At 39.6% G+C, this 11507-nt stretch overlaps 1 protein-coding gene across 1 annotated transcript; it reads right to left on the bottom strand.

The window, feature by feature from the left end:
- Positions 1–2941: 2941 nt before the first annotated feature.
- Positions 2942–11437, bottom strand: LOC141380145 (uncharacterized). The gene is made up of 4 exons (XM_073937086.1): positions 11367–11437; positions 9123–9452; positions 4152–4445; positions 2942–4027 (listed from the first exon to the last, which is right to left on the bottom strand). The coding sequence occupies exons 2-4, from the start codon at positions 9415–9417 to the stop codon at positions 3900–3902; spliced, it is 717 nt and encodes a 238-aa protein (XP_073793187.1). The 5' UTR covers positions 9418–9452; positions 11367–11437; the 3' UTR covers positions 2942–3899.
- Positions 11438–11507: the final 70 nt, after the last annotated feature.

The following is an 11507-nucleotide window of genomic DNA, read 5'->3' as shown; positions in this document are numbered from 1 at the left end:
TGTGTACTTTTTTTTTTGTTGCTTTTATTTTTGCCATAATAAAAAAATGTAATTGTAAAGCAACCCATGTTCTGCTGTCATTGATATTTAACCTTGATGGGTAGAACTATCCGAGATATGAACAAAAACAAGTGATGCATCAAAGTTTGATTTTAAAAAATCTTGAATGGTTCTAAAAATACTAAAAATAATTAGTTTAAAAATTTTAAATGATATTAGTGATATTACGTAGTTCCGGAAACTTACTACTTCTCTGTTTATCCGTCTGACTTTATGGTCAGTTTGTTTTGACCACCCCCTGTCATTTTAAAGATTATCACAATGGTGACTGCATCAAGTATAAAAGCCTTGTCCGTTTCGTGAACTGCGCACAGTCAGTGGTGGTCCACGACGCGGTACCAGTTGAAAGTATAAATCTGCCTTAAGAGGTCACTACCGCCTGAACTACTGCTGCCAAAAGCTTCTGACCTGCCAGAACCATAAGACCTGCTAAAGCTGTCTTACCTGCTAGAGCCGTCAAAGCTACCTGATCTGTCACAGCCATCTGACCCTTAGGTACCAAATTGGTGCCTTCTGACCCAGAGCCTCAAATCACCAGGTGGTTTAACACTACCGGTTTGCTTCTGTTCCATACTTTGAGTCCACTTCTGCTGCACAGACCTGGCCCTCCATCCCTCCCCCTGTTCCACCTCCACCCCTCCGCCCTCCTGGACTTTTCAGGGAGCATCTTGAAGCTGCTGCATAGTAGGGGAGGGACTATTGCTGTTTCTAAATATGTGTTCTTCAGCGTTCTTGCTTCCTCGTGTTCTCATGTAACGTCATCATCAACTGCCAAAGTTCAGTTCCATAACTCAACACCACAAAAAAGGAGGACGTGTAAAAGTTGTGTTCTTGATATTGAGGACGCATTGATGCAGACTTGAGAGCAAAACTTGCTGGAGAGGTTCCAGAAGTCATTGTGGCTGAATAAAGGAGATGAAAAGTGCAGCATTTTATATAGATTTATTCTTAAAGATCAATTATTTATCTCAGGAGTTTCCTTAAATGAAACTAAAAAATCATGAACATGAAAATCTTTATAAAGGTAAAACACATTAAAGGGCCATGAAACCCCCTCGTTTCAGCAGTGTGTTTTCACACCTCTACTTGGGAAAAAGTCAGAAAAGTGGGCGTGTCCAGCTCTGTTTAGGGGGGAGTGTCGGAGGAAGAAAAGAGGGTTGGTGTGGGAGTGTCTATTTGGGCGCGCTGAATTTCAGAGTCAAAACACACACACAGCGGACACTGTGACTGTGTTTACATGGACATCTGTAGTCGAATTATTTGCCAAATTATTAAATGTTGGACTTCAACTGCAGTTTGGCTCTTTCATTCAGGCAATTCATTCATGTCCCTCGCGACAAACGAGATATTTGATTCGATGAGCTGCTCTAAGCGTGTATTTTTCATGCAATGTTTGATTCCGCACGGCGAATGAGAGAAAAAAAACTCAGCATTTCCCGGAAACTTAAATGCACACGGCAGGTAGCGTCAGACAGCCGCGTGTGTTATTACAGTCACTAAATACGGTGAAAACCCTACACGAGGTTAAAGTTTGGTTGTGGTGCTAACATGTTTACACTCGGTGCAATAGTTAACTTAGTTCGATACGAACAAACTGAATAAACAAAGAGCACTGGTCGCTCACTTACCAAATCTGTAGAGACAGGACAATCACCAGCAACTAGAGCCGCGTCTTTATTTAGAGGAGACTAAAGCGAATCCGGATCTCAGCGTTTGCAGATGAGAACAGCTCTCAGGTACACAATAATCCTCCTTAGACACGTAAGTTATTGTTGTCGAGCGTCGCGTACACTGTTAATCCACACATGACTCTGAGCTCTCACAGAGAGAAAATGAAAATGAAACTTAACTGCAGCAAACTATAAAAGCAACACTTCACGCTTGTTTTGCCAACACAACGTGGCGTCTCTGTCATGTAAACACTGTGACACTAATGAATATTAATGAAGTTGCACAATAGAGCGCGCTGATTGGTTTGAACCAAGCCTTACTCATGCATTAATGCAGCAGGCTGTAAGACGTAATAAGACTCACACTGGCACAGACGTCCAGTCTGCACGCTGGAATACCAATATTATCTCATGGCCGTGACGCAGCTTCAAAAATTCGTTTCAAACCGGAAGTACGAATTTGCTTGAAATAACGCAAAAACAACCAATTTACACTTTTTAGTGAAATATAGGTGTCCTAATAGTGTTTTTAGCAGTGTGGGACACATATACCACTGTCAACAGCTCAAAAAATGTGTTTTGGTGTTTGTGACCCTTTAAGATTTAAGTGCATGGTCTAAAGTGCTTGGCACAGGTGCGTTTTAAGGCATGTCCAAAATGGTCTAAAAGCATGAGCTATTGGTGTTTTTTGGGTGTAATGTGTATTAAACCAATCTTACATTCCTTTTTAAGAGCCATTTGTGGTCACACCATAGCACATTTCCTTTTTACATGGTAGAGTTTAAGAGGAAAGCAAGCTTGTGCGTCAAGTTTCGCAGTTCACTGCGAGGCAAAGTTCAAGCTTGATGAACGCTGACCTGTGAAATTGCATCACATGATTACATGATACCAATCGAAGATCAAAACATGACCTCTTGACAGAAATTCAAAACATGGTCCAATCGCTTCCTTTTTTTACTGTCTAATTATCTTGTTTAATCCCGTCGCTTTCCGCAGCGCTGCACTACAGGATTTTGCACACACACACTTTAGTGTGACCGCAGCATAACTCGCAATGAAATTGACCTCTTTGTGCGCAAGGTTAATGTGCCAAAGCACTACATCTATGGAACGAGTCTTCCATTTGACCATGGATTTGGAAAATGGCTGTTTTGTATGCACTTCACTCAATACACCCATTCAATTTTTTTATTTTGTAATTTTGTTTATTTAGCACAAAGATTTGCAAAGCAATTTCTAAATTCAATTCTAATTTCCAGCTATAAAATGAATAAAAACAACAAGGATGTGGTCAAGAAGAGTTCACTTAGACAATGTATTCTTGTATTTTCTCGTTGAACGGGTTTCTTGAGCCATGTGTTTGCGTGTTATGTAATTTGTGTTTACAGCCGCATGCTTTTGTTTCAGTGTGTCCTGCATGCAGTTCTTGTGTTTAATGGCCTTGTGATTTTACAGTATGTGAGCACATGGCTTGTGTTGTGTTCTGTTTGCCATGTGCTATCTGTCTATTAGTCAGCCCCCTCCCATCTTGTCACCTGTTCATTTTGTTAACTTGCCTCCTTCCCTTCTATTATTTAGCTTTGACTGCTACACTTTTTATTATACCATTTGTTGATTTGCTAGATATTGTTAAGTCCTATTTTGAACTCTGCCTGTTAAAAATGGGAATTTAGGCCCAATCCCAATTTATACCCCATCCCCATGCCTCCTTGCGGGAGCCACAAGGGGGTGAAGGTACACCACTAATCAGGGCGCCACTATCGCTACATTCCCCACAACTTCAGATTTCCTCAGGCATAACTGTTACAACTGGTGGATCATGTTGCAAAAGCATAAAGCTGTACTGTGTTTTTACACTGTGCTCATATTTATAGATCTAACCACAAGAAAACAATTATACTGTTATGACAAATGTGCTGTTACAATCTAATTGCCTGCCACCGTTTCTGACAGACTTGCCTTAACCTATTGGGTGAGGTTATCAGAATTTTAAATTTTATTGAATTAAAACATAATTATTAAATAATAGCTTACAGAATGGAAAAATTCAATCAAATTAGAATGGACATGTCATGTTTTGTATGCATTACAATTTAACTTAACTTAGCAAATAATTTAAATGCAAACCAAATCACACCCTTGTGTCCTGCTAGGAGAATATATGGTTAATCATTGCAAGGGTACAGCCTTGTTGGATCTAAAGTCATAAACCAGCACTGAAATTGTAGCCACAGACAACAGCACAGAAAAAACCAGTCGGACCACAGCTTCAGTAGTACTACAACAGCGAACAGAGTCTGAAATATGAAAACACAGAAAAGAACTTAGTTAAAATGAACTCTCAAACTAATTTTGACACATTGAATTCCAAAACCAACAGCAAATATGATAGGGAAAGTAGTGTGCAGTATATAAATATACCTGGACATGGTTGACAGAGTGTGTTGATGTCCAGATGTGTGGTCTGGTTGCTGATGGTGTTGTTGATCACACAGCTGTAGGTGTTGTTATCCTGATATTCCACCTCCAGAGGTAGAGAGAGACTGATGCTGAGATCAGACACACTGATGCTGGACAATACACTGTTTCCTTTGTACCAGGAGAGACTCACAGCACTCACATTCACCACTGAACACAACACTGAACAATTCTGCACTGATGAAGAGGAGGAAGAAGAACAGTCTCTGATGATGATGGCTGGAACAGGCAGATGAGCTGAAAATATCAGAAAAAAAACAGAATATCATTTACAATAAGAAACATTTATACACATATCTTTAAGAAATAGTTCCTCATATATTTGTCATGGATGTAAAGGAATAGTGAGGAGAGTTCATAGGAATAAAGTCAATAAACAGTTTAATAAAAAAGTTAACATGATATGCGCATCCACATCTCAGGGCACAGGAACATCCAGGTAAAACAGCAAGCGGAAAAAAAAATTAAGACCGGACAGGGAACATGGGGAAAACGGTAACTAAATATACTGACTAAGCGAACTACAACAGGTGGTGAGAATAAAAACACAAGTCAACATTAGTCACACTAGAATTTGAGCGTGCTAAATTCTGTCAAACAACGCTGCGAAAAGGGGCAGGATTAAACAAGATGAGACATTTCTTACAAAACCAAGCAATTGTTCCATGTTTTAAATTCCTGTCCAGAGAGGTCAATGTTTGATCCTCAATTGTTCTCACACAGTCAAGTGATGCGATTTTTGCAGGTCAGAGTTCACCAAACCTAAACTTTCCAACGCAGCGATCTGCGTTACTTGAAGCACGACCTTGTGTTTCTGTTCTGACACATTCGCATGCATATGAATAGAAATCAATGGGGAGAAATATGCAGTGTGACCACAGCTTAATGCAGACGGGAAAGGGAACAAAGAAATACATGACAATACACACCTGAATCAAATCACTTTTATTGTCAAATCATCAGCAGCACGTGTGCTATGGTGAGTGAAAAGCTTAGACCACAGTAAACTCTGAGGAGAAACAGGCTCATAAAGCACTTTTGGATAGGCAGTTTCCTTGTGCAATACACACACATAAAGTATTCAGACCCCCTTAAATTTTTCACTCTTTGTTATATTGCAGCCATTTGCTAAAATCTTTTAAGCACCCCACATTGACAGAAAAACACAGAATTTTTATACATTTCTGCAGATTTATATAAAAAAAAATTGACTTGATTAGGAAAACCTGTCTATATACAGTAAGACCTTGCAGCTCACAATGGATGTCAAAGCACTTGAGAATTATGAGGTCAAAGGAAATGCCTGAAGAGCTCAAAGACAGAATTGTGGCAAGGCACAGATCTGGCCAAGGTTATAAAAACATTTCTGCTGCACTTTAGATAGCTGCACTGAGCTATTAGGGAAGAAGAGCCCTGGTGATGGAGGTAAAGAAGAACCCAAAGATCACTGTGGTGATGGCTGAGGTTGAGAGGTGGAGATGGGAGAAAGTTGTAGAAAGTCAACCATCACTATTCGTGTTGACTTCTGGTTTCGCAGCACACTATACTTAACTAGACTCGACAGAAAAGAAAGAAAGAAAGAAAGGTATCGGAGATGGGAATGGCTAAGCTGTGCGGTTAACCCATTTTTGTCAGGGTCCAAGTCTGTTCACTGGACCTGAAGAGAAGCTGTCCTGAGCTGGAAGGAACTCTCTCTCCTGGGGTCTGTGTCAGTTTCAGTTCTTGCTCTTCTTCTTTGCGGTGCGGCCTTAGTCACCAGTTTTTATAAGGATGGTTTTGTACTACCTTCCAGAGCCAAGTTGAACAATGAGAACTTAACTCCCCCGAGGCACGTTTTATAATCCTTTGTTCTGAAGCTTGGTTATTTGCATATGCATTCTGGGTGTATGTTGATGCAGAAATGTTTAAAGTTTCTTAAAATGTTAACATGTATTAACATAAAATGTGAACGATCGCTCAGTACACCAAATTAGCTTTGCAGGGACATCAAACATGAACCATCTATGATCTTATTTAGCTGTGGTGGAGTTAAACATTGATTATAGGAGTATTACCATACCATAATATTAATACATGAGCAAGAGACGTGTTGCAAAACACCAGGGGCCTCATGTATCAACGCTGCGTACGCACAAAAACTTTGCGTACGCCAGGTTTCACGCTCAGAATCGCTCACGTTTGGATTTACTAACGATGAACTGAACGTGGGAATGTGCGCAGCTCCACGGCAGCTTCATGGCTGGCGTACGCACATTTTTTGTGCGTTTCTGTTTTATTTCCATTGGCGACTCCTAGAGGCAGTTGTGTTAAATTCCTCTCTACAAAGTGTCTAAGCCTTGCAATGGCAGCTGTATGAGACGGGTTCATCTAGCAGGTATGTAAGGTTTCCATACCATACAGTTGACCAGCTAAACATTAAAGCACAATTTGCAGCGGTCGCCTGTTTTCCCAATGTAATCTGAGCGATCTACTGCACGCACATTGCTATAAAGACACTATCTGAAGATGAATTTGCATGCATGAATCAGAAACATTTCCATTCAATAAATGTGCAAATAAAATATGATGCACAAACTTATTGATGATTCCTACTTGTCTTTCTCGTGATAAATAGTTGGCAAAATCTGAAATGTAGCGGGGGAAAAAAGAAAGAGTTCATAAGACGCTGGATTCGAACCAAGTTCATGTTCGAACGTGTCAAAACATGATGACATGCGTTTTACGAGCTGCGCCACTGAGACTATTAGGGGGGCAGGAGCAAGCTGAACTGCCGCTCTAGGCAGAGGACGATTACGCCGCCCTCAACCCCAATGTGAAAACGAAAGTGACCGGTTATGAAAATGAAGTGAGGTGTCGTGCACCTCTTTTCCAGCGCACTATGCACTATGGTGCACTATTTAAATTCAATTAGTGCGATGTTGAGACCCAACTGTGTTAACCGCATCAGCTAAACTCTCCCACTCTATTTTTTTCTTTTGTTGTTAATTCCGGAGAACAAACTTGCAAATAACACCGCTTTTCTCCGGTCTACCTCCGAAAGCAGTACCTCCATTTCACATTCTGTTCAAAGTATCTCTTTTTGCTTGCTTTTGCCATTACTTTTTCGTTGAGTTTTGCCAAAGTAGAGTCATTAGCATATTCATACGGGGGAGGAGACAGGGAGGGGTTTTGTGCTCGTGCATGTTGCGCTCAGTTTCACGTTCATTCGGATGTACAAAAGAATATGCGTGGGATTCAGCTACAGCTTTGTGCGTACGCAATGTTTTAGTATGATTTCCATGCAAGTCTTCGTACATGAGGCCCCTGGTCGCCAATCTTCATTGATTGCACCAGTAAGAGCAGAGTGTGACGGATTAATTTGCACAGTAATAGCACAGATTTGCTTACAATATTGCAATATACGCAACATTATGGGTGACATATCAGAGCTCAAAAGAGGACGAATTGTTAGTGTGCATGTTGTTGGCGCATCTGTGACCAAGACAGCAAGTTTTTGTAATGTATCGAGAGCCACGGTATCCAGAGTAATTTCAGCATACCAACAAGAAGGACAAACCACATCCAACAGGAGTAACTTTGGATAAAAGATGAAGCTCTCTGAAAGGGATATCCGGGTGCTAAACCAGATTGTGTCCAAAAAACATAAAATCAAAGCTGCCCAACTTACTGCAGAATTAAATGTGCACCTTGACTCTCCTGTTTCCACCAAAACTGTTTATTAGTAGCTCCACAGGGCCAATACACATGGCCAGGCTACTATAGCCAAACCTTTGTTCACTCATGCCAATGTCAAACGTTGTTCAATTGTGCCATCAGCAAAAATCTTGGGCTGTGAACAATGTGAAACATTTATTGTTCTCTGATGAGTCCATCTTTACTGTCCTTCCCACATCCATGCGAGTTACGGTGTGGAGAAGCCCCAAAAAAGTGTACCCATACCCGGAGTAAAGCATAGGGGGTGGGTCAGTGATGGTTTGGGCTGCAATATCATGGCATTACCTAGGCCCAATACTTGTGCTAGAGGGATGTGTCACTGCCAAATGCTACAAGTGGTGCTCGCTGCAGAGCCATTTGAGGAGAGCTGAGCTCCAGCGAGGGGGAGCTTAAGCTTGAGCTCCACCTTTTTTGCACTTCTTCTACGAGTGATGTCACTGGGGGTAGGGTTAGGGGTGGGGTTGGTGTACGCATTAAAACAGCTTACAGGAGGAGGAGCGACAGCTCATGCTCCCACTCGCTGGAGCTCAGCTCTCCTCAAATGGCTCTGCAGCGAGCACCCTCTCAAATGCTACCAAACCATTCTGGAGGACCATGTGCACCCAATGGTTCAAATACTGCATCCTGAAGTTGGTGCTCTGTATCAGTATGATAATGCACCAATACACACAGCAAGACTGGTGACAGAGTGGTTTGATGAACATAAAACTGAAGCTGAACATTTACCATGGCTTGTTACTTTAGGATGTTTTGGAGGAGCAGGTCAGGAAACATTTTTATCCACCAGCATCATGCAGTGGCCATATTGTGTAAAAAAAGGTCTAAAGTAGAGGTGTCCAAACTCAGTCATGGAGGGCCGGTGTCCTACATAGTTTAGCTTCAACTTCCTTCAACACACCTGCATGGAAGTTTCTAGAATACCTAGAAAGAGCTTGATTAACTGGTTCAGGTGTGTCTAATTGGGGTTGGAACTAAACTCTGCCAGACACCTGACTTTCAGGAATAAGCACCCCTGGTCTCACACCTAATTTAAGTTCTAACATTGATATTAACAACCCAAAAGTTCAAAACATGCAAATAAAAAAAAAGTTGCACAAATGTTATTGCTATCCAAGCTCAATTTTTCAATACACTAATAATACTAATACTAATAATGAGAAGTACTCAGACAAGGAGAACAGACCTGTGATTGAGACTCACCGTATACAGTAACTCTGAAGTTGAGTGTGGTTGGTTTTGTCTTGCCGCTGAGGGTTTGTTGATAAACTCCAGAGTCTGCTATTCTGGTGTTCATGATGGTCAGAGATCCAGTCTGATTATCCAGCTTCAGTCTGTTTCTGAATCCCACAGCATCACCATCAGATGTGGAGGAGATTGCAGCATCTGTATCCACTTCAGCTATTTGAGTTTTTTTAGGTCCAAACAGCCACGTCACCACATCTTCTTCCTTTAGTTCAGCAACACCAGACTCCAGAGTGACTGAATCTCCCTCCATCACTGACTTCAGTACACCTGAATCAGCAAACACACCTGAACAACACACAGCATTTCTCAGGATCACACTCTGACATTCTGAATAAATAAATTACAGACAGAAACGGCCACATTGCAGTTTCACTTATACCTGTAGCCTTTTTACCACCAGCAGCCTTTTAAAGAACAGAATTTAATAATTTCAACTTTACAGTGAACCCAATTTCTTAAATTTTTCTTTTTTGGTTGTTGCAACAACTGTCCCATAGACTTCCATTGCAAAAGACTGTCATTGACTTAACATTAGATCTAACTTTGTGACCTCAAAACTATCTATCCTTTTTCAAATTGCTTCTATCTATCTATCTATCTATCTATCTATCTATCTATCTATCTATCTATCTATCTATCTATCTACTGTTTTATCTATCTATCTATCCATCCATCCATCCATCCATCCATCCATCCATCTTGCTAGTAACATGCTAATTCATTCTAGAATCATGCTAATAACATGCTAATACATGCTAGAATTATGCTAGTAACATGCTAATTCATGCTAGTATTATGCTAGTAACATGCCAATACATGCTAGAATCATGCTAGTAACATGCTAGAATCATACTAGTAACATGCTAATTCATGCTAGAATCATGCTAACAACATGCTAGTAACATGCTAATTCATGCTAGAATCATGCTAATAACATGCTAATTCATGCTAGAATCATGCTAACAGCATGCTATTACATGCTAGAATCATGCTAACAACATGCCAATTCATGCTGGAATCATGCTAAATACATGCTAATTCATACTGGAATCATGCTAACAACATGCTAATTTGGGCTAGAATCATGTTAACAACATAAACTTAAAACTACTTTAAAACTTGAAGCTACTTTTAACTTAAAACTGCTTTAAAACTTTAAACTACTTTTAACTTAAAACTGCTTTAAGACTTTAAACTTCTTTTAACTTAAAACTGCTTTAGGACTTTAAACTACTTTTAACTTAAAACTGCTTTAAGACTTTAAACTACTTTTAACTTAAAACTGCTTTAAGACTTTAAACTACTTTTAACTTAAAACTGCTTTAAGACTTTAAACTACTTTTAACTTTCAGCCATATCTCAAACCCAACAGAAAGTCGGATATTTTTCACTTCCTGCGGTGCTAGAAAAAACTTTTTTTTTTAGATGTGCACTTTTTTTTTTAAAAAGTGATAAAAAGTTTTTTCATCTGTATCAAGGTACTTATGAACATGATTTGGCTACATACGATAAAATGATTATAAGCTGCTAAGCATGCTTGATAGCTCAATTAGTTAGAACGTATGTTCCATTTCATGAGTCTCTTTTGTTAGTAGGTTCGAATCCACATACGAGTTTTGTTTATGCAGCCTGATTTTTTTAAATTCTCTTTAAAATAAAATGGGGGGACTGCGATTTATAACGTATGCTTATTTAGCCGAACAACGTAGTCATTTAGAGCTATTCTGAGAAAATATCAGCTCGTGTAACTTTGTAGACACAGACTAACACGAGTCAATGGGACTATTATATTCTGATTGCATAATATTCTAATATTCTGTTGCATAATATTATATATGAAATATATATTACATATATTAGACATAATATGTTGCATAATAATATCGTCATTGTATTCATTTTTTGGATAAAATCTTTATTTACGTTACATGTATGAGCATGGGTCACGAGTTAACATGACTCCAAAGGCACAGGTAGACATGAGTCTAGAACTAAGAAAAAACATGGTTTGAGCAACTGATGAAGCATCGTTTAGTCACATAGAGCTATTCTATCAGCGGGAGAGTTTGTAGAAACACGTTAACGCGAGTACATGTAACTAAACAGCATGTAAACATGTTAACATCGATAGAAACATGTTAACACGGGTCCACAACCACAGCAAGGCATGTTTTAATTGACAAATATATTAAAACAGACCGCTTCGTTTGAAGTTCTGAGTAGCTCAGTTAGATAAGTTGATTGATACGTGTGCTAAACCTTTTCACTACACGGGTTCGAATCCTGTTAAAGACATGTAAATTCTAATTATTTTTTTATTTACTTTGGTTATATACTGTT

The sequence above is a fragment of the Danio rerio genome, chromosome 22 (assembly GCF_049306965.1).
Source record: "Danio rerio strain Tuebingen ecotype United States chromosome 22, GRCz12tu, whole genome shotgun sequence".
NCBI lineage: Eukaryota > Metazoa > Chordata > Actinopteri > Cypriniformes > Danionidae > Danio > Danio rerio.
The sequence above is the reverse complement of the archived record's forward strand: the minus strand, read 5'-3'. Positions and strand labels throughout refer to the sequence as shown.